Source organism: Hetaerina americana, unplaced genomic scaffold (assembly GCF_022747635.1).
Source record: "Hetaerina americana unplaced genomic scaffold, ioHetAmer1.1.p SCAF_4, whole genome shotgun sequence".
NCBI classification, from domain to species: Eukaryota; Metazoa; Arthropoda; class Insecta; order Odonata; family Calopterygidae; genus Hetaerina; species Hetaerina americana.
Window position 1 is genome coordinate 23332024 of NW_027286985.1, and position 24457 is coordinate 23356480.

The 24457-nt window shown below is 38.4% G+C and overlaps 1 protein-coding gene across 1 annotated transcript; it reads left to right on the plus strand.

The window, feature by feature from the left end:
• The first annotated feature begins 4241 nt into the window (after positions 1 to 4241).
• Positions 4242 to 21669, plus strand: LOC139692054 (snRNA-activating protein complex subunit 4-like). Its single transcript, XM_071590074.1, has 14 exons — positions 4242 to 4516; positions 4599 to 4804; positions 8174 to 8366; positions 8456 to 8718; positions 8804 to 8911; positions 10965 to 11171; positions 11803 to 12050; positions 13831 to 13984; positions 14122 to 14241; positions 14566 to 14731; positions 14816 to 15034; positions 15139 to 15448; positions 19365 to 19496; positions 21080 to 21669. Exons 1-14 carry the CDS (start codon positions 4435 to 4437, stop codon positions 21300 to 21302), a joined length of 2631 nt encoding a protein of 876 aa, XP_071446175.1. The 5' UTR covers positions 4242 to 4434; the 3' UTR covers positions 21303 to 21669.
• The last annotated feature ends 2788 nt before the right edge of the window (positions 21670 to 24457 follow it).

Genomic DNA, 24457 nt, shown 5'->3' on the forward strand with positions numbered 1-24457 from the left:
AAAGGCAAGGATGAGCAAATCAAAAGTGAAAACAATTCTCATTGTCTTTTTGACAGAAAAGGAGTGATCCATAAGGAGTTTGTTCCTCAATGGTAGACAGTTAACGCTGCCTACTGCGTGGATGTGCTGGAAAGACTCCGAAAAAGGGTCATCAGGACGAGAACAGACAGCTCCGCAACCTTGCAACTCCATCACAACGCGCTACGAGTCCGCGAGTTCCTAGCCAAACACCAGGTGCCAACGCTGCCCCACCGCCCCAGCAGACTTCTTTCTGTTCCCTCGCATTAAGGCAGCCCTGATAGGAACCAGTTTTTCGTCCATAGAAGTGATTCAATCAGCCGTGACGAAGACCTTGCGAGAGGTCCCCGAAGACGACTTCCAGGGAGCGTACCGGTCATAAATTTTTGGAAAAAGAGCAATTCCCTCCCAAACGCCTCCTGCGTTGGGAGCACCGAAATGGAATGTGTGGACTAAATTAAATACCTAGGCGTTACCCTCACTCACGATTTCTCCTGTGTGAAACACATACGTGAAATATGTGGACAAGCTAACAAAAAATTAGGAATTACCATAAGAGTGCTGAGTAAATGTGATGAAAACCCTACAGAGATTTGTTATCTTTCGCTGGTTTGGTCTCATTTAGAATATGCTGCCAATGGGACCCTTATAAAGTTTGATCGATTGCTGAATTGAATAGCGTGCGGCGAAGAGGAGCTAGATTTGTAAAACATTGTCATGATATATGGAGTAGCGTATCCAAAATATTAGAGGAGCTAGGCTGGGAATCACTCACGAAACGAAGGTTCAATTACAGATTGATGCTCTCGAATAATTTGGAAGGGGGTTTCTTTAGCAGTTATATTGAAAATGTATTATTACCCCCGCCGTACTGCGGTAGGAGGGATCATGCTAGTAAAATTAGAGAGATTAAGTGTAGAACAGAGAGATTAAAGATGTCATTTTTCCCACGAAAGATAGGGGATCATTATAACATTGTTCGACCGCGGTAGGGTCATGTTCGGGTAAAATTATTCTGGTGTGTATTCACCCCTTGCCACACACCCTAGCGGTGGCTTGCAGGGTATATATAAATAAATACAATAAAACAAACTTATAGGTTCGCGGAAAAAGAGCATAAGACAACTGATTTGTTTAAATATGACACTCATTTATAGAGCATGCGTTTTGTTGCATAAAATTATGTTAAGTACCGCTAATTCGAGTGGTTTTGCTCTTCTTGGAGATAGCTAACACTTTATCCCCTTTTATTTTTGGTTAGACGACTTGGCAGGGACAATTAAAGAACCCCATGTTAGTCCGAAATCGTGGCCAAAAAGAGTTCGTTGGAGTGGTGTGATGTGAGGAAGCGAGAGTATGGCGGAGGGAGGCCAACGCACGAGTGCAAATGAATTGAAGTTTTTTTAGTTTTATTTAGTACCCTGCGAGCCACCACTAGGGTGAGTGACAGTGGGTGATCACGCACCAGACTAACCTTGACCCAAAACACCTTTCCCTTCTAGCGCGGTCGGACCAACGTTATTTAATTCTAATCCCTTATCGCTTAAGATATTTTTAGTACCCTGCAGACCACCGCAAGGGTGTGTGGCAGGAGACGAATACATACCAGACTAATTTTGACCCGAATATGACCCTACCAATCGGTCGAACAATGTTATTCCCTTATCATTCGTGGAAAAAATAACACCTTAGACTTGATCTCGATTTTTTTTGACAAAATCTCTCCTACCGTAGTACGTTGGGGATAATAATACATTTTCAACATCGCTGCCAAAGAGACGTCTTTCCAATTTATGCAAGAGACTAAATCTATAATTTAACCTTTGCTCCGTGAGTGATTCCCATTGTAGCTCCTCTAATTTGTTGGATACGCTAGTCCATTTATCATAACCATAAAAACAGTAATCAACCCGAAGGTCGGTTCGGTAGTGGATGGTAGAATTCACCCAGTACTAAGCCCGACGGCGTGTGAATATTCACACACCAGGGTAGGGGGGCCAGTTCCTTTCCCTGTGCCGGTTATGGTTTCCCAGGAAGATCTGGTACCCATTGTTGCCCAAAGGTGGAGCTGCAGGTGCCCAGGGAATCGAACCCGGGCCCCTCCGGTCAGTAGTCCAACGCTCTACCCCCTGGACTACCGTGACCCACAATTATCGCAACAACGTTTTACATATCTAGCTCCTCTACACCGTACGCTATCCAATTCGGTAATCAATCCAACTTCATAAGGATCCCATATATTTAAAAACGGAGACAGACCGGAACCGAGCAATTGCAGATCTATTTCCCTCGCATCCATTTCGCGCATGGTTATGGAACATAAAGTTGCTAGCTCGATCGTGAGACACCTCGATAGCAAGGAGCAATGAAAAATTAGCACGGTTTCCGAAAGGGTAGATCCTGCGAGGGACAACTTGCGCTTTTTGTTCATGATATTCTTATTTCGGGATACAGCAATGTTCCAGTGGACGCGGTTTTTCTACGACCCGCAACCAGAAACACCTTGTGCCCGCAGCCGCCGTTCCTACCGCCTTCGTCACCTGGGGAACGCCGCCACTAGGAATGCACCATGCTGTCAGGCGCTGGCTCACACCCTCATGGTCTGCCCTCTCCCGCAATGGGACCATCACACGTCTGACGTTACTGCTACCTATCACTAGAATCCCTCTCTTCCCACTCTGATGGTTCCTTCTGAGTGGTGCTCTCACAGGGGCCGAGGAAGGGTCTGCGGATACCGCTGGGCTATCATCCGATGGCACATGATACCTGTTGGAGACGGGAATAAGGTTTGCCTTCGCACTCCAATCCCTCGCCGTAGAGTTAACTTTCCCCCGCTACTTTGCTACCTTCAAATCCCCCGGTTTCCGGAACGTGAAAAACTTTCCCGTCAACCATAGACCGAAGCTAAGCCACGATACCCTCCAACGCAGCGATACGGGCCACGCACTCACCGGCGCAGGCGTGCATCGCGACAGAAGACCCAGTGGAAGTCATTCTAGCTCTATCGAAAATGCAAAATTTATAAAAAAGGCTAGGTTAAAGCAATTAAAGTTACAAATTTAATTTTTTTAAATTTCCTTGGGCTCAACGAAGGCTAATTTATCGTACAAATTGATATTACTGGCCTGCTTCACTAACAGAAAAGTGGGGGATCGAGATGGTGCGGGGGTTAACGTACTGGCTTCACACCCTGAGGGCGCGGGTTCAAATCCCGGCGGTGTTTTTATATATAGAATATTTTTCAGAGGTATCTCGATCCCTACTTGAGGTGCTTTGTGGAGGGCACTTTGAGTGAGTACGCCGTCCGTCGGATGGGACGTTAAACTGCGGACCCCTTAGCGCCTTTCGTAAAGAGTAGGCCAATGTCGACGCCGGGTTTCTCTCCACCCTTCATCCTGTCCTGTCCATTCCCTATGGCGCAAATGACCTTAGCTGTCGGTCGCCTTCTCTAAAAACTACAAATACTACTAACAGAAAAGTCCACTAGCTATTTAAGATGATGGATTAAACACAAAACTTTGAGATCGATAACAATGTATTCAGACGGCACGCGATTGAGAGCGATTACAGTGAAGCGCGGGCGACGCTGGGAGCGGCGAGACTCACACGATCGACATATTTGAATACCAAGTAACACAAAGTAAACTATCCTCGCCGCTAACCAGCTAATATTTCGCCCACACGAATACTAAATGACTGTTAAGCACTTTACTCTGTAAAAGAATAATATATTAATACAATAAAATATAAAACACTTATCGCTTCTGCTACAGAACAGCCAGTAGTTGATCACAGCCACTACCCAAATGGATCGTTGGAAAAGGGCATGTGGGTGGGAGAGATTCAAGCCTAAGCCCGCTCAGACGCGTCCGTTCACATCAACAGCCAATTTTCTTATTTTACTTATCTTCTCGAGATCCTAGTTTTTTGTTTATAGAATCACAATTACTACAAGAGAGACGACCAAGGAAGGAGAGAGAGGGAAACACGTAGAACATACTGTCTCTCCTTTGCGTTGTCTGTATGTGGGAGTGTTAGAGGGGGATAGAGAAGTAATGTAACATTGTGACGATTGTAACAGTCTGGAAGAAGAAACATTGTGGCGTGTTTGGGAACTGGGAATGGACTGAAGAGAGAGACTTGTTGCAATAAACAAGCTTCTTTCCTTTTTTAGGCATCAAGTTCCTCGACTTAGCAGGACAACATTGTTGCGTGACAGATGAGACGTCTTCTCCGATTACGCCTCACACCAGGTTACCTCAGCCATTACGCTTCTGCCCAACTGACGCCTCAGCATACTCAGTCACTTGCCTGGTGGGTTGATGGGAAGTTGGTCGAAGGAAGATTCAGCCCTAAGAGAGTCAACCGGAGAGGACAATCTAGCCACTGGAGGCAGATTCGTTGAAGTGGAATCCAATGGAAGAAAGTACCGGAGAACTTCGTCATGAAACGGTTACTGCCGAAGACGAAGAGGCGTTGGAAGCTTTTTTAAAAAATGGTTGGTTTTGCTTTCAGGTATCTGTTCTTCGATTAATTTTCTATCATTCAGTCTGGAACATTATTGTAATTGTACTCTTTAGTTTCCTCAGGTCCAAATCTGACTTCATTGTTAAGGGAAGGAGGTTTTGATGGATTATTTTCTGATGATGAATTCTCCGAAGTTGAAGAATTAAATAGTCCCCAAAGTGAAGAAACTTCAGACACATTGGATAAATTGTACCTATCAGTTCTGCGAGTATTATCGAAGAAGATATCTAGTGCTATTAACCAGCTGCAGGAAAAACGAGTAAGTAGGAGTTTTTTGTAACGACGCTTAAATACTTGTACACATCCACATAATACCCCGCAAGGGCGTGTGGTGGGGAGTCACCACCCATGAAAGAAAAACCCGGGACTAGTGATCATTATGACTTTATTCCGGGAAACTGCGGGTGGAGTTAAACAAAACCTGAAATTCATATCTCTACAAAAATGTATTCAAGAACAAACAAATACTCTTTTTCGTAGCTATTTGGTGTAAATCAATTAAAACTTCTAATAATTTAGAGTTATAAACCAGATAATAAAATAGTTGAAATATCTATTGAGGATAAAGTTTTGTGAGAATTGCGACGAATAATTACCAAATTCACATGATTTGATATTTTTGAACCAGCATATATTTTTTTGAAATCCGCGCAATCTAGTGGGGGAGGGGTAATTCTATAAGTGTTATTTTGTGATTTTGCTAACTATTTTATCATGCAATGAATATTTTTACGTGGCCGCTTTATCTATTCTTTAAATCCTCCTGAAAACCTATCGCGATCAAATGTTTTTGTAATTTTTTTCAATCGTGTTTCCGTTCAACTGTATGATTTTAACCGCTCAATGGGAAAATTTTGTGTTGCTGAAAGAACGCATTCCGTATCACCATCCCTGATAATGTCGCATTTCATTTGAACAATTTCAATTTTGTCAATACTTTTGCAATAATAATAATAATACTTGAAAATGGTATGTTGTATGTGAATTTAAAAATTTTTTTGCATAAAAGTAGTGCAGTAAAATAATAGGGCAATATGAACACGATAACTGGTTGTTTTAAGAAGTAAAAAAATGAGGTCATTAGAGAAAATATTATTAGTAGAAGTAAAAGCTGGACCAATAAATTTTGTCATAATTTTGGTGTATATGTCATCATAGGAAGAAGTTGAAAGGGATAATAATCAGAAGAAATAATTGCATGTGTTCCTGGAAATAAACTTTTGATAGTGATTTAGGGTTGGAATGTGACTGTGAGCAAAGGGAGAGATTGTAGTGGAGTAGGAAATAATGGTTTAGAGAAGAAGGAATGACTGTGGAAAGAAAGCAATTGAGTTCTGCAGAAGTCAAGGTTTCACCATAATGAACATTTGATTCAATGACAACAATTGGCATAGGTAATAATGGAAAATGCCTAGGGATATATATCTGACTAAATTATGGCTAGATACAGGATTAGGGACAGTGTGATTAATTTGTACAATTTACCAGGAGTGGATACAGTTCGAGATTATGAATTTGAGCTAATGAAGTGTAACATAGGATAAAATGGAATAGGGATTAGAAAACAGCAGCATCAGCCAAGAAGGGAGCAAAGGAGTACCAGGTTAGTGTGAAAATTAATGAATGATGACCGGGAGATTGATATAGTAGAAGGAAATATTAACATATCGAAAAAGGTAACTTGAATTCTTCAAATGAAGCAGGATATTAGCAGGGCAGAAGAAGCATGGAATATGATACGAGACAATGAAAAGTTTATAGAGGATGTGTGAAATGGGCGTGCTACCCTGGAGGATAAAAGTACTGTCAGGACACAAGTAGGGAAAATCTGTACACATAATTGAAGATGTGCCTAAAAATGCATTAAATGAGCCAGGAAATATTTAAGAGAAAGGGAAGGAATAGATAGAGGATCTAAACGGTAGAGATTTTAGGCCTCTAAGTTTTGGTGTAAAAAGAGGATATGGTATCGATGGGAATAGCTTGGATCTAAGCATATTTCGCTGCGAGGTAGAAAGGATATTAAGTGGATTGAAATGAAATAAGTCTTTGCGGAAATAGGATATCCCAATGTAACTACGTTCAGGAATTGGCAAAGGTGGAAATAAGAATTTTAATGGGCTGATGTAGTTAGGAGGAAGGAATTTGGACAGAAGATTTTCTCAGATTACAGTTAGTTACATCCTAAAAAAGTAAAAGTTGGACATGTGAGTACAATGGAAAAATTAGTTTGATTTCCAATACAACTGAAGAAGTACTTAGGGTTACCAATAACAGGATGTAAAGCAGGGAAAATGGCTGCTTAGGGGGTGATCAATTTAGTTTTAGGAAGGGGTGAGATAAGTGTGATGCCATTATAGTGATGAGGCCATTATGAGATGAAAACTAAGAGTGGAATCAGAATGTCTGTTTGTAAGATTTTGAGAATGTATTAATAGCATAAATTTGCAGAACTAATGAATATATTACAGAAAATAGGAGTAGATTGGAGGGATCAGTTCCTTATCCACCATCTGTACATCTCACACTGCTCAGGTGCAAGTGGCAGATGGATAGTTTGGATGGACAATACTAGAAAGCCATTATCCATTATCACCTGTGCTGTTCAGCTTATAGGTGAAGGAAATGGTCAAAAGGTTTGGGAAGAACTGGAGATAGGAATTTGGATAATTAATAAAATTACTTTGGTTTGGTGTTGAACAAGCTTTAGTTTATCAGTCAGTCAAGGGGTCAAGTGCAATAGGTATGGGATGAGAATAAGTGTACACCAAATGAAGGTTTTCCAAAAAGCAAAAGGCTAAGTTTAATAACAAAATAGGAGTTCATAAATTAGAGCTGGTAGGACAGTTTACCTATCTGAAAAATGCTCTGGGCCAAAATGGTCCAAGTAGTTGGGACATAAAAAGAAGAATTGCATTCGGCAAAGAAGCTTTCAAGAAGAAGAGAGAATTGATGACACAGACATTGAGTAAGGATGTTAAGAAAAGGCTTGTTAAAACTTTGATATGGAATGTGGTGTCCACAGTCACAAAACTTAAGTCATTTAAACAAGATGATAGGTATGGAGTGGAGGTTTTTAAAATGAGCTTGGGGAGAAGGTTAGAAATGGTGAAATGGACAGCAAGAAAAATAAACGAGGAAGTAATAGTCATGGCAGGGGAGGAGAGAAGATTGTTGGGAGGAATCATCCAAAGGAGGCAGGAAAATGGGTGCTGAGTATGGGAGCATATTAGGCAAACGAGGAAGGATGAAGATGAGGTTCGGCATGTTTTGTGGAATTAAATACTCTTAATTGAAGAGTGGTTTATTTTTATGTTGGATATCATTTTGTGTTTTATTAGGAGAGGTATAGAAATAAATATTCTAGCCAACATCCACCTTTAATGAATGACTGCATATTTATAGTAATAATTAATATTACAAAAAGAAGACATAAAATGTCATTTTTGACATTTCATGATTGACGTTAAATGCCCTTAATGCTAGAGGCATTATTTCAAAAATTCATTTACATAGAGAGTTCAGAAATTACTTCTAGGGTGTATTTAATCAATTTACAGACTTTTTAACACCTGCAAACACACTCAACTACATGCTGTTGGTAATTGGCCCATGAATTGTTTTACAGGAAAACCTTGAAAGAAAACGTTTGGAGTTTGGCTTAGCAAAAGACAGACAACCAAGGAAGAATTGGTATCATCTTTTTGGATCTCCGTATTTTAAGGACAAGGTCTTCTTTCCCTGCTCTGGAAATGAAGATTGTTATAAAAAAAGCACAAGGAATGAAATCAATTATCATGAGCTGCCACCAATCCACCGTTGTATGTAGTGACATGTGTCCATGAATTGTAACCTCACTCCAACTATGTATCATTAAAGCTTATTATTAATCAGAAATATTTAATTAAAGGGAAAAGTTGTGACCAGTCCAAGTTAGGAATGTCTGTCAGGAATAATCTGATTGAGATTAAAAAGAAAAAACTGAAAATATCAAAAAACTCAATTCTCAAGAAACTTAAACTTGGAACTCTCACTAAGGAAAAGGAAGAAATCTTCAGACTTGAATTAGAGGATATTGATGCAACTGCTGCAGATATTGCCTCCTGGAGCACAAATAAACTGTTGAAGGATAATGAAAAGGAGTTGGATTGGCTTCGAATCTCAGTAGTCGATGTAAGTCTTTCTTCTGTATTGTTGAAATGTCTTCGGCATAATCATAATTTCTTTGCTAATATATGTTTCTTTACTATGGTACCAGTTTGATGGTCAGCGAAGTTCAGAAGAAATTCAAGCAATGTGGGAATCATGCCTCCACCCTTCAATTTGCAGAAAACGTTGGACAGAAGCAGAAAATGACAAGCTTGAGGTAATCCTGTAATTCTCTTTAATTTCAACCAAATTGTTTTACTTCGCATTAAATAATAGCCCCAAAACTTTTTGTGGCCAATCACTTGTTCAGGTTTTCAAAAAGTGCAGTAAGCATCATTCATTTTCCATGAATAATGTTGCATTTGTACGGGAAAGCATATCTATGAGAAGAGTGTTATGCTTTACAATTTTAAAATTCATTGGGTAAAATGCTATTGTAAAATATTTTATTCGTATATTCAACAAATTCTCTTTTACTATTGCCATGAAAATTCATTCTTAAAAATAAGGAAATCCTTCAGTATCAAGATTGAAGTTCACTTCAGTGAACATCAAATATTAATTCCACTTCTACAATTGTACAATTCTACAATTCCCAATATAGGTTAGGGTCAATTAAAAATATTATTGGAATTGGAGCTTTTATCTGGAATTAATTAAAACAGCTGAACCTTACTCCACAAGTGCATTATTTGAATGCTACTTGATAACCACAACTTTCACATTTGCTAAGTAGGAGCTCAAAATACCTTTTTGGGCATCATAGTATCAACAGCCAATTCTGATCTTTTCAATTTCCTCTGCCACAAAATGCTTTAATCCTTTCATTCTTTTTCAAAATAAAATACATTTAATGACATAACCATCTTTCCATTTACCTGAAAGTGATATTGAGAAAGTAGGTCTCTTTCACATTCATTTCTTATAGACTCTTTTCTCATCTACAAGGATTACCCAAATAACCTGAAGGAAGTGGGCCCAGGAACATTGTGGGTTAAATGAAAGAAGGGACCATTAGGTCTCAATTTTGCTCAAATAAAGACCTCTATCTATCAATCTTGTCAGATTATCATGACACCATCAAATACAAGGGTAGCTTGAAAAGTTCTCAGAATCACCATCAGATGTCATCACTAGTACAATGAGTTTCTCACGTAGTAATGATTAAACCTTTATGAGTAAATATGTAACACATCAGTGCTCTGGGGAGAGGTCTGTGGTGTGGACACCTCTCTATTGTAGTTCCCATATAGGTGAAGATGGAAAAAAATGAGATATGAGTGGTGGTTAAATACTTCAAAAAGAAAGGAATGAAAGCAAAGTAAATAATTCATGCAGACTCTCAGAATACTCTGGGGAACTCTGCTCCCTCATATTTTATTGTTGCTAAGTGGACAAATGAGTTTGGTCAGGACAGCTCAGATGATGATCCGTGTAGTGGTCGGCCAAAATATGCCACTACCCTAGATATTATTGCAAAATTATACGATCATGGAGGATCACCGACTACAAGTGCAAGAAGTAGTTGGCATGGGCATATAATATGTTGAGTCATCACCACCAAAGAAAGCAAATGTAATAGTAAGTCAGTAAATGGTCAGTAAGGTGATGGCTTCAGTTTTCTGGTATGTGAAAGGGATTATGCTGATAGATTATCTTCCCACTGGTTGAACAATTAACAGACAATACTAACCTCCTGGACCAGCTACAGCAAAAGATACATAAAGGCCAGGTTTGACAAGGAAAAAAGCTGCCTTTCATCAAGAAAATGCACACCCATGCACCAGTGTTGTTGCCATGGTAAAAATATGTGAACTAAGATAAGAATTGTTGTCACTCCCTCTTTATTCACCTGATTTAGCTCCATCAAATTACCATCTCTTCCCCAAGCTCAAAATGTTTCCCAGTTAACAGAGATTCTCTTCAAACAAAGAACTAGCTACTGAAGTAGATGGGTATATTGCCGGCCTGAAGAGATCAATTTTCGAGATGGGATCAAGACATTGGAACTGCACTGGACCAAGTGCATTAATGTACAGGGAGAATACATTTAAAAATTAAAAGTTTCGCTGAGGTAAGTTGTTTATTTCTATTCCATTCCAAGAAGTTTTCAAATTACCCTCGTATCTTGCCCATTGTTTAAATGAGTGTGACTTAAAAGAATGGTGCTGTGTACCAAAATATTTCAGCAATTTTGGTACTTTCCACCCAGGAGTGACTAATACTAAACATTGGTGTTTACTCTTTGCCTAATTCTGCTACTTTTTCAGGAAATTGCTTCAAAGTATAACATGGAAAACTGGGATCAAATTGCCAAGGAGTTAAATACAAATCGTTCTAGCTTCCAATGTTTTGTGCAGTATCAGAGGAATCTGAACAGAAATTTGAGGAAGAGCAAGTGGACTGAAGAAGAAGACAATAAATTGAGGAAGATAATACAAGAATGTCGTGTTGGAGATTACATTCCATGGTCTAAAGTATGGATGAAAACTTTATTCAATAAGATCTACATTTTGACTAAATAAAGTAGATAACTGTACGGTTTCCCATATCACCAATAAGGTCAAATTTGATTTTTAAACTATCAAACTTTCAATGCAACAATTTCTGAGTGTAAAAATCATTCGCCTTGACTGGGACTCGAACCCAGATCCCTCAATATCCGGTCGAGTGCTTTAGCCACTTAAGCTACCGAGGCGTCCTCTTAAACTCTGAAATTTTGGGGCTTTTAAAGGAACTAGATGTTGTGACGAAATACCGTACATACAATGTCACATGCATGTGACATTGTATGTACGGTATCAAACTTTGTTTGAAAAAAGACATTTCATGTAAATACAATTAATCATGTTATTGAGTTTAATTTGTAACAAAGTGATGGAAGTTTTCATTGATAAAAACTAGTTGTTAAAAAAGTATTGAAGTAAGAAATGGTAAGCTAACTATGGAAAAAAACCATACCTACGTATTGTAGAATAAAATTAATGAGGCTATATAATTTCTCTTCGATACCATTTAAATACTTATGCTATCCTACTTTCAGCTTTTGAAAATATGACTGTGCTTATATTTTATTGAAATGTGCTGCAGTATTTTAAATTTCCACAGGTAGCTCTTCGCATGAAAGAACGCACTAAAGTGCAAGTATATAATCGCTGGACATACTCAATTGACCCTATGATTCGCAAGGGTCGATTTACACCAGAGGAGGATTGTTTGATTGTGGCAGGAGTTCAGCGCTATGGGAAAGATTTTCCACGCATTTCTCGCTTCTTACCAGGTCGTACCTCAATCCAAATTCGTGACCGCTTCATTGGTAGCCTTCAAAAGGTTGGCCCAATTGGTAAATGGACAAGGTAGGTGGGATTCACAAACCCTTGACATTGATGTAACAACTACAGATCTACTGACTGAAAAAAATTTCTGAATTTTCTCTTTTTACAAGCACTAGAAACACTATACTGTTAGTCCCCCATTTTTTTGGGAGTCTCTGTGGAAAGAATGCAATAAGCCAGTTCTACCTCTTGCCACTTATATAATACTACTTCACTCACATCTTTCATGTCTCCAAATAAAAGAGTATACACAGTGCTAATCTCCAGTTAATGACCCCGTCTCCTCTTCATTCAGAGTTAGGTCTTTTAGATTATTTTCTTCTACTAAAACGTATGTACTTTTTTATTATTTCATATTCCATATGCACTTTTTTTTCAAAATTGCTGGCTAGAAATGATGTATTTTACAAAAAATCTTGTCTCATACACTAGAATGTAGTGTATTAATACAGTACATATTATACCACAGATTGACAAGATTTCTTGTTACACATGGTAAAATGGAAAAAGAATTCACCTGTTTTGAAAAAGAGCATGATGAGAAGGAATACAATTAGTAGAAGAGTCATTGAAATAAAAAGGAATTCAATGCATGATGATGGAATCTTTATGAATGAAAACTAATATTAAATAGCCATTTGAATGTGAATGTCAATTTTTTTTCCTTTTATTGCTCAATGGGTAAATAATACTGACTTTGATAATGCTAATAATGTGCATGTTACATTTTTTACAGTTAAACTCCACTTTTGAGGCAAAATTTATTATGAAATCAATCTTTCATCTCCAGGCAATCATACTAATTCCTCAGGTGGAAGTAGAGGGAGAAGATATAAACTACCTATTTCTCCATCTTTAATATTATGTATCATTCTGTCAATCTGTTCTAATGTCATGACATTGCATCATATTTTAGTGACAGTGTCTTCTTTTCCTATTGCATAGCATTCTGATGAATATGTATGTGAACAACCTAGAGATGAGATCTTGGATGGTGCTCTTTTACAATTGCTCCTTTCCTGTTTACCTTTCCTATCTGTTTCCTCTTCAAGCTTGCTTAGGTTTAAGGAGCATGTCTTTTACAGAATTAGACTTTAGGAGAGAACAGAAGTTATGAAGAAACATAGAGGAATATTGCAGGGAAAACAAAAGAATTTTTTAAAGTAGGTGCTAGTCTACATATTTGGGCTGTCCAAAACCTGCTTAACAAAATAGGATACTAATAAATGGAATGAAAAGAGGTCTACGTGAGGAATAATGAAATTAGCCTTGATATCTAATATCTTGAAGATATTTCCATCCCAAAATAGAGTATACCTATGTATCATGAGATGTGAAGATGGTGAACAATGTATTAATTTAATTATGCGAACATTCATGGAAACCATAGAAATGTTTAAATGAAATTGTACTTTGAAATCAATACTTTAACTACTGGGAATCATCCTGATGGAGGCAGAGGAATGAGAATGCTAAGTATTTTTCATTTAAAGATTTGAAATTTTAATTTCCCTGGCGATTGTATTAAAACTTTTAGGGTGAAAGTCAGTGGATGAGGGCAAGAAAATGTTATGTATGCGTACTTCATATAGAAATATTAAAAATTATGGATTAAATAAAACTAATGATCAATGAAAAATCAATATGGGAAGTGCAAAACCCTATAGGATAAAGTATAGCCTTGGGCCATACTTTTCTTGATTTTGCACTTCCTTTATTGAAATATTTTGGTCTTTAAGCTTCATTCAGAGAAAATACTGATTAAAATGGAAGTGATAATAAATAAAATTTGATATTTCAGGGAGGAAGACAAACTTTTGATGGAGCTTGTTGACAAACATGGTACAAAATCATGGAGCAAAATTGTTTCCAACTTTGCGGGCCGCTATAGAACACAAGTACGACATCGCTATTTAACTTTGAGGCGATGGATGACTAAATATCCAGAATCGTCCGTAAGTATCATTAAGCAGCTCAATACTATAAACATAGCAAATAAATTTCATCTTTCAAATATTTCAGAACGAATCCAAATGCATGCATGGAGTGATGAAATTAGACATAGTTTTAACTTCTATCCTTCCTTTTCTAGCTGCAGTATGCTCCCAGTAGGTATCACGGTGAATACTGTAACCGTCAGTCAAATTTGTGGTCACAGGTGAGGAGCATTTTGAAGTCCTCTCTAAAGAAGTCGGAAAAATACAAGGAGGAGGTAAATAAGTTTAGTCAATAAAAATTCTAAAGGCACATACAAGTCTTCATACGTCAAATACTTGCATTTGATGCATTTTCTTTGTAAAAACTAGCATTTAGATAAAGCCAAGGTTTTCTACTAAAAACTGACGATTGAAAAAAAATTATTTACAGAACCCAGGCTTGCTAAATCTTTGGTATTTTTTTCCTAATTAATGCAAGAAAAGAAAATCAGTCATGCACTTTGAAGTCAATCAACTCATTTTATGTGGTTTTAGTTTCATCATGGCAATATTAACATTGTTCAAGATTTTGAATTGTTGGTTTGTTTGATGCAAAGCAGGAATTCAGAGAGGATAGTCTTCTCATGCTTAAGAGAAAGCTTAATATGGTGAATCCACGAAAATGCGGACGAAAAGTAGGCTCTAGAAAGCCATTTACAGCAGCTGAATTGTTATTATTGGAACACACCAAAGGCAGTCACATTCTGAGAAGTGGAAGGCAAAAATGTATGTATAAATAAAGAAATTACTTCTTAGCTTTGATTGTACTGTGCCATTAAAACCATTTTCTATGAAATATGAAAAATCCAGTCAACTTTAATGAAGAATGCCATTATAAAAGGAAACATACTGTGGGACTTCTACTTGATTTGTTCCAAGTACGACTGGCATTTCCTTTTGACAGAAAAGTAATTGAAGATGATGATACACTTGATACAGCTGATAAGTATGTGTTACTTTCATTAAAGACCGTTTATGATGAATGCATAGCACGTGGCTCTTTGAATGTTCCATCAGGCTCCAGTACAGGTAGGAACTATTCTTAGCTTTTTATGAAATATCAAAAAGAACCAAAAATGGACAACAATATTAAAGCCTTTAAATCCCTATTAAAATCCTTTAAATTCTCACAGGAAGTTTTGGCACTAGTTGGATTCCTCTTCACTTGCCTTTGGTCACTCCAACCTTTCCCATTGATGGAGATATTCCTCCTTCTGTTGGCACTGTGTTGGGACTTCGCACTGCTTTTACAGCAAAAGTGAGGCTCACAAACTACCTCAATACTCCAAAGGAGAAAGTGATAGCATTACCTGCATGGCGTCCTCCTAATCTTGGTGCAGGAGAAGATAAGGTGAAGCGTATTTCTAAGGAGGAGAGTGGGAAGCTCTTTGCTGAAAGACTTTTAAGTCTTAGTCGGTGGACATATCATTTAAAGAATATCAAGTAGGTTAATACTTAATCTTGTATTTTTTCATGCCATACCTTGTATTTTTACACAAACGGTATTTTTTTCTATCTCAATGTAGTTAATCAAATTTTCTCTGAAAAATAGTATTTAGACTTTATTTACCAGTCTGAAACTGTTTACCTTCAGAGGAAATGATAACTCTACTAAAAGCAAACTGATGCTTTTTAGTGAACTATTTTTTTAATATCGTCTGTTTAAAATTCATTGAAAGAACATAATTGAGCATCTTTAAGGATGCATCTCTTTTCAATTCATCATAACATTTTGTTCACCAATTCTAAAGATTTTTACATGTACAGCAGAAGATAGTATTAAGCCTTTGTACCCAGTTTTTCTATAGAATACTGAATTTCTTAGCTTCACAATCAAGCATAGAGCAAATTTAACATTGAATAAAATGATTTAAATGAAATTGCAATCATTAAAATTGTAAATGTTATAAAATTAATTGTAAATGAAACAGTTTTGGAGACTATCATGCATTCCATAAACACAGTAATCAACCTGAAGGTTGGTTTAGTAGGTGATGATAGAGCTCACCCAGTACTATTCCCGGCAGCATGTGAAATTAAAAAATCAATTCCTTTCCCTGTCCCGGTTATGGTTTCCAAGGAAGATCTGGTACCCAAAAAATCTCACAGGAGGGTGGATGAGGTTGGATGGAGCTATCCTTCAACTAACAATGATGGGTGTTGGGCAGATTGCTACTAGTTTCTCATTTAATTCATTTGGTTGCATTCCAAATATTCTTTTCAATTTGATTGGCTCATGTTCATTTAGAAAGTTCTTCCTTCTTAACTACTGGCACATGGAAATCAACTCCTCATAAAAATAAAATTCAGACTGGTGAAATTATGCTTCCATTTTCATTTGTATTTTTTTAAGAAAAATGAGGAATTCAGGCAATAGAAACCATCAAGACTGCATGAGTTAGTTACAGCTCTTCAGAGAAAATTATAATGCAAGGAAAAACAATGGTAAAAGTAAAAATGTCCATTTGTACTTACAAAGCTTAAATTGGAGAACAAAGGAAAAGAATCAACCTTGATAGTTTTATATATTCTATTGTTTCAGGCTTCACTTCGTGGAAGTAATTAATATCCATTACTAAAAAAGAAAGAAAGACTCGTACTTTTCCACAGATTTTATTATACGCTACAACGCGTTTCACCGACTTGTGGCATCATCAGGTACAAATTTGCAAAACAGACAGAGCAAGCATATATACCCTCAGGACAGAGTGGGGGCGGGGAGGGTTGGAAGGATTTGAGAGGGGTGGGGGCTCGCAGGTGCGTTGATGGATTGTTTTGACCATTTCCAGGCTAATTTCTCTGAGAGGAGTGGGGAGGGGTATGGGAATAATTGCTCATTACAAAGTGTCGTGTTGGGGTTCACCAAGTGCCTTCTAATCTCTAATTGCTCGAGAGCGTCCATTTTTAATCCTTTTGGGAGTGTGTGTAATATCTCTGGGACAAAGTCACTGCTGTGGTTGAATTCTAGTTAATGCTTGGCGAAGAGAGAGTTGTCATTCTGATTTTTGTGACACCTAGCGTGTTCCTTGACTCATAACTTGATATTCCTGCCGGTCTGACCGACATAAACGCTGTTGCAATCCTCGCATTTCAGTTTATAAATGCCTGATTTGAGAAGGCTATCCTGGGTGTCTTTTCCATTGGCTAGAAGTTTGGAGAGGGTTATGGGTGGGTAGAAGGCTGCTTTGAGTGAGGTGGGTAGGCAGTTGGAAATCCTATATGAAATATCTCCCAGAAACGGGATCGAGCACCACTTAAAATCTTTAGATACTGCGGGCTAAGATACGAAAATGCTTTTTATGGCCATTGCTTTTTGTTTTTTCCGTAGTAATGTGTCAACTAGTTTGGGGTTGAAACTATTGTTGGTAATTTATTGGGGTTGAAACCATTGTTGGTAATTGTAGCAATTTATTTACTTGCGTACCAATATCGGAAACTTTGCTTAGGGTGGAAGAACTACTCAAGGATTCCACCATTGCCCAAAATATCTCAGACGAATTGGTCCCCCTCATCAAAATGACAGTTAACCAGAATTATTTTAGTTTCAACCACACCCTTTACAGCCAAACGGATGGGTTAGCTATGGGTTCACCACTGTCCCCCTTCCTAGCCGAAGTCTTCCTCAATTCTGTAGAAGAACATCTTTTTAATGCTGACAATCAGCATAACAAAAACGTGGGCTATTGGTTTTGTTATGTTGACGATATACTATGCCTATGGACCGGAACCAACCGACAGTTAGACTCCTTCCTTAATTTCCTAAACACTCTTCATCGGAATATCTCCTTCTCCATGAAAAAGACGTCAACGGCACCATCAACTTCCTCGACTTGACAATCACAATTAGGGATAATAGACACGAATTTGCAATTTATAGGAAACCCACATATACAGACCATATAATTTCTAATGATTCCGCACACCACTTTTCTCACAAACACGCAGCCCTCCACTCCATGATCCACCGCCTCCTACACATCCCCCTTTCCCCCATAAACTTCAAAATTGAACTCGTGAATATCACTAATATAGCTACCAACAATGGTTTCAACCCCAAACTAGTTGACACATTACTATGGAAAAAACAAAAAGCAATGGCCATAAAAAGCATTTTCGTATCTTAGCCCGCAGTATCTAAAGATTTTAAGTGGTGCTCGATCCCGTTTCTGGGAGATATTTCATATAGGATTTCCAACTGCCTACCCACCTCACTCAAAGCAGCCTTCTACCCACCCATAACCCTCTCCAAACTTCTAGCCAATGGAAAAGACACCCAGGATAGCCTTCTCAAATCAGGCATTTATAAACTGAAATGCGAGGATTGCAACAGCGTTTATGTCGGTCAGACCGGCAGGAATATCAAGTTACGAGTCAAGGAACACGCTAGGTGTCACAAAAATCAGAATGACAACTCTCTCTTCGCCAAGCATTAACTAGAATTCAACCACAGCAGTGACTTTGTCCCAGAGATATTACACACACTCCCAAAAGGATTAAAAATGGACGCTCTCGAGCAATTAGAGATTAGAAGGCACTTGGTGAACCCCAACACGACACTTTGTAATGAGCAATTATTCCCATACCCCTCCCCACTCCTCTCAGAGAAATTAGCCTGGAAATGGTCAAAACAATCCATCAACGCACCTGCGAGCCCCCACCCCTCTCAAATCCTTCCAACCCTCCCCGCCCCCACTCTGTCCTGAGGGTATATATGCTTGCTCTGTCTGTTTTGCAAATTTGTACCTGATGATGCCACAAGTCGGTGAAACGCATTGTAGCGTATAATAAAATCTGTGGAAAAGTACGAGTCTTTCTTTCTTTTTTAGTAATTGATAGTTTTACTTAGTAATTCGTTCAAATACTGATACTACAAAAAGAGATTTTTCCATTTCTTGCTTCTTGTACTCCACCAAGCAACAATGTGTACAACTCATTTTATACATGTATGTGAACCTTCACATGGCAGTTCACATAAGTGAGTGCCACCAAGTTTTTTTATGCCTCTAACAATCAATCATCAAATCCTTAAAATACTGTAGGCAAAATGACAAAAATAGTGTACATAGGTAATTGGTTTAATGACAATTTATATGTTTAATTTTTTCTCAATTATCTTAATGTTTCTTCAAGTTGAACAATATGATATTGAGTTGAGCAAAAAATATTCTTCAAGTTTAATTGTAATAACCCTAAATTCCATCAAAGTATCTCATCTTCAACAGAATTATAGATTGTATCATCTTACCACCATGATTTACATATAGCAAGTAAATGTGCAACATATTGAAAGGTTAATAAACAATAATGTACTACAAAAAAACATGCTTACGTATTCATAGAAATTTGTTTTGCCCAACAGGCCTCAAATCCATGGAAATGTTTTTTCCAAAAACCTGGAGTGTCCCAGGAATAAAGAAGAAAATGTGGAGCTGCCACAAATACCTAATCCAAAAAAATGTGTTCATGTTGTGGAAAAAACAACTTCATGCAAGTAAGTTCATTAATATTCTGCTATTACCACTGAGAATGCATGCTATTATAATTAGGTAGTCTGCCATTTAAGGTAGATTTTGAGCAGAGACAGGCTGAACAAGCCTCATTTACTTGTACTTACCTTTCCAAACACTACACAATCTGACATTGCGATAAACCCATCTTCGATTCTGCATACTTCCTTCCTCCCATCATTCCAACCAGTATCATAGTCCTTGTCCAACTCCTTCCTTGCTTGCCTAATATTTTCCCTTTTACCACAATCTTCAGTATTCCCTCACCAATCAAGATGCTCTGCCATCCACATCTCCTGCCTCCCATTGAATTCTCCCAACGATACCCTGTTCTCCTTCACCATGCCTAGCACTTCTTCATTGGTTTTCCTTTCTGCATATTTCACCTCATCCGTCCTTTTCCACATTCACATTTAAAAAGCATTCAACTTACGCTTCTCATCTTGCCTCAATGACCATGTTTCCATGTCATACAAAACCAAGCTCCATACCAAAATTTTCACTTATCTTTTCTTATCATTCTTGCTCAATGTGTGATCTCCTTACTACTTTGACCATAATTGGTTAAAAAACTTTGAAGATAGGTAAAATGTTACCCAAGCTCTAGTTTTTGCTTTAGTTATTGCCTATTTTAATAATTAACTTAGCCTTGTTCTTTCCCAAAAACCTCCTAACTTTTGTTTTGCTTATTTTAATTCGCATCTCATAACTATCCAACTTATTTTTAAATATGCTGAGCAATGACTATTTCTTTTGTAGATTGGCAAACTGAAACATGATCATCTATACACCCAATTGATTTTATAAATTACCTTCTGAATTTCATTCCTATTTCAAGTTCTTCCCATCTCTCTTTTACCTTTTCTTCCCAGAATATGTTGAAAAAATGGATTGTAATAGACTGCTCATCATAGTAATACCAATCCTGACTCTCCATCCACCACTTGTGCCTAAGCAGTCTGAGATATCTACAGGTTATGAATTAGCCATGTCTCCCTTCATCATCATCAGTATTTCAATCCTAGGATTGGTTAGCAGCCCATATCTTTCCATCCCACTATATTTGAATGCAAGGCAAGGCTGTATATTCTAGGGAGAATAAATGTGGTGGTTTCCCAGGGCCTTCCACATTGCTGTACTGCGGTCGATGCCGTGAAATTCACTCCCGCCTGCAGCTGTGGTGGCTGATGCCGGACCAACCCACTTGGTCTGTGCCACCAATGCCTAATATCTCCCTCCAATATAATCCAATTTTCTTCAATCAGTTTGCTCTATCAAATACCTTCTCCAAGCCTATAAAACAAACACTATTTTCATATACCAAGGATAAACAAAGTGATGAGCTACTGAATTTAGAAATAACTAGTTGACCCATTACTCTAAAATTTCAATTATATACAGGTGTTGAACCTCAATACAACTGGGGTTCATTGCTTGTCTCATATACACAATGTATACTCCATTCTTGTCTAGATATCCATAATAATTACTGACACTTGTTACAATATCATGAAAAAGATCATTTGTTAATCAATACTCCATTACTGACAAATCAATTTTTATGCAGGTCATTGAAAGGAGCTACGAGTAAACATTTTTCAGAGGGACAAGTGATACAAAAAGAAAAGAAAGGAAGAGTAAATCACAATAAAATAAACTCAGACACACCAATGAAGAAACCTAAACAAGGCAAGGTGCTGGGAAGGAAAATTCAAGGAGGTACAACAATACCTTGTCGGAGGAGTGCAAGGCTTTCCAATATCCAAGAGAATAGTAGCCCTAATACATGAAATATTAATGTGATACATTTTAGATTATTCCATGCCATATGTGTAACAATAACACTTGCTAAACTCATCAATAATAAAGTTCATATTTATGCTAGAAGAAAAATGACTTGTACTGTGAAATAGTGCTGTTTTAGTTTTTATATTAAAAGGCACTATAAATATTTGAGAAAAAAATTTTGAAACAATCATCTATTAATTGCCTTAAGCCTTCATTTTAATTTGTTATCTTATATAATTCAGTTTCTTTTTAAAAAAAGCCAATATTCAAGTAAGCAACGGAAAAGTTTCCATTGGTTGAGGGGGAAAATTGATCACAGTACACTAAAGTTTAACAAAACATTTGACTTTGAAATAAATGGACTGGGAAGCAAATACTACAATTCTGTATTTGGTCAGCAAAAACATGATGCACTTTCATTTATAAATGCTTTAGATGCCTGGCATATTGATCTGGAAAGTTTTTGATTTAATGCTTATGCTGCACTGATTGTATCTGGGAAGGAAACGCCTAGCCCACCAAAATGAGTAGCAAACACTGAAAGGATGCGATTTTCTTCATCTGTCATTGCTGCTCACAATGAGAGGGTCTGAGCGTTGGGAGGTGCACAGTTTCTGCACACCATCCATACCTCGTTGATCATCTCTTCCCCGGTGTCCTCGAGGAGTTCCTCCTTCAGGTGGGATTCCCGAACTTCCTGGACGGTATTGCTGACTTCGCTGTCCAGATTTTAGAGCTGTCGCCGAAGGTCCAACGTCCGATACCGCTGCCAGCGCCGACGGATGTTATTTCGGCGCGTGATAAGTCTTCGAATCGGAGGAGGAAGTAGCATCCGAAGATAGAACCAGTTAAACTCCCTCCTCGGTATCGCAGACTCCATGGCAGCGGTTACTGTGCAAACGAGATGACACACCATGCTGTCTGCCATCTCGCTCGTCGTCAGCTCCATTGTCTCCCATGGCAGTTCTCCGGCGATTAATCTCCGGTTGCTCTATTAGGGATGGGGGGGGAAAGGAGAAAGGGTGGAGAAATACTCGGCGTCGGCATTGGCCTACTCTTAACGAAAGGCGCCAATGGGTCCGCAACTTAACGTCCCATCCGACGGACGGCGTACTTACTCAAAGTGCTCTCCAAAAGCAACTCAAGTAGGGTTCGTGATACCACTGAAAAATATTTGCCGTCTCCAGGATTCGAACTCCTCTGCGAGGGAAGCCAGGACGTTAGCCACCGCACCATCCCGATCCCTTTCATGATCTTCCTCGTTTTAATTATTTTATATGTATACATTTTATATATTATGTAATGTATATATGTTATTATGTATTCTATATATTATGTAATGTATACATTTTAGGTTAAGATTAATAAAACCTAAGTTTTGATTTTGAGTGCCAGATGCGTTACCTCCCCCTGTGCCAAGCGTACCCTTGCGATGGCTTACAGGGTACTGTATAGAAAAAGAATGAAAGAAGCGAGATTAAGGACGGCATAATCGGAATAACGCGAATGGACATATTCCAGCTGATTCACCATCATTTACATAATCGAATGTTAATCAATGTCGCGATCACTCAAAAATATTTCTCTGAAAAGTGGCAGACAAACTTTGCTATCGAGGAAGACTAGTGACTAATAGTCAGTCGGCCTTTCAACAATTTGAAATCCTGAGGGCTGGCTTAAATGTTCACGAAAAGAACTTATTTGATCAAAGAAATATCTGTGTTACGTACTCGGGTTTCAGGTGAAGGTTTAGTGCTGATAGCCGAGGCCTTATACCGGCGCATATAGTGACAATCCCTCCCAGTACAGCGATATATCAATCGAATTTTGAGACAAGGAAAACGATTGGTGGTGCCCAATTGGTATGGCTATTACAGTTAAAACATTTGATCCAGTATCTTTCTCTCTAATCTCTGTGTTTCCAATATTGGAATATTAAGATACGTAGATAAATGGGCCCGTGATATTTCACCCAGCAGCGTCACATTACATAAAGCAGGACCCACTCTCTTCGTCTTTCGGATGATATCGTATTGTCATCGCAAGCAAGCCTTAATTGAGTATATGTTAGATAAGAGTGGTTATCTCCAATAAAATATCAGTCAACGCCTTTAGGGCTTTCCTGGTCTCTAAAAATGATATATTGAGATTAATCCTATTTAGGGGTTTCCTCGTCCATAAAAAGGATGGATCCAGATTCATCCAAGGTATTGCGCCGTGGACGGGAACATATCAAACGCCCAAATATTTTCGTGTGTGTGTGAATTTGCTTTATAATTTACGATTTTCCAAATATGTGCCAGGACTTTCCGCGAAGCTCGGGTTTCCCCGATGGATCCCTTCCTCCCACCCAATTCATCGCCAAATCCCTTGGTCATTCATCTCCTCCAGCTGATCCATCACGCGTAAGCGCTAACTCCGCCATCCTCCGTGCCTAGAAGCCATATCAATTGTGGGCATTTATAGCCATAGCGGAATTCACCGAGATGTCTTGTAGACCCGCCTGGCGGTCGAAGATTCTCCTTTCCACTCTCAGAAATACAGAAAATAGTCCGCGCCAGTTTCTCCTCCGCCGAGAGACGCTAAGCGTAGTACCCATTCCTGGCTCGGATCTGCGTATCTAAACCAACCAATGCCACATTTTGGGGTCCCTCCGCGCCTGGAATCCATGTCAACTCCGGGCATTAAATAAATTCCTCAAATTTGATAGCCCCCTTCCAGGCCCCACACTTGACCATCCTCCCAATGATAGCACCCTTCTTGCACCGCTCCCGGCCCCAAACTCTCCTCTGCCCTCCCTCCAAGTGACTCCAAATCCTTCCTTCACTCCCTCGAACGAAACTACTTCATTTCTCTCTTCTTCGTCATCTTTTTGTTTGCGATAACCTGCAATTTGTCGAGAGCACATCTAGCATGCACACTGAATATGGCATGATCAACGTTTTCATTCCGAATCTATAAAGACACTTCGTTATTATTTAATAAATTATCCTTATTTACGTGACGAATTTGTTGGGATATGAACGCCTCTGTTTGACTTACTTTCAGTCGACGCAATACGTCCCGGCTTATAGCTCGTGAAGATACATTTTAAATCATTAAATAGTTTTTCTCCTGACCAGTAAATCAAGTGCACGCATATTTATGAATACAGGTT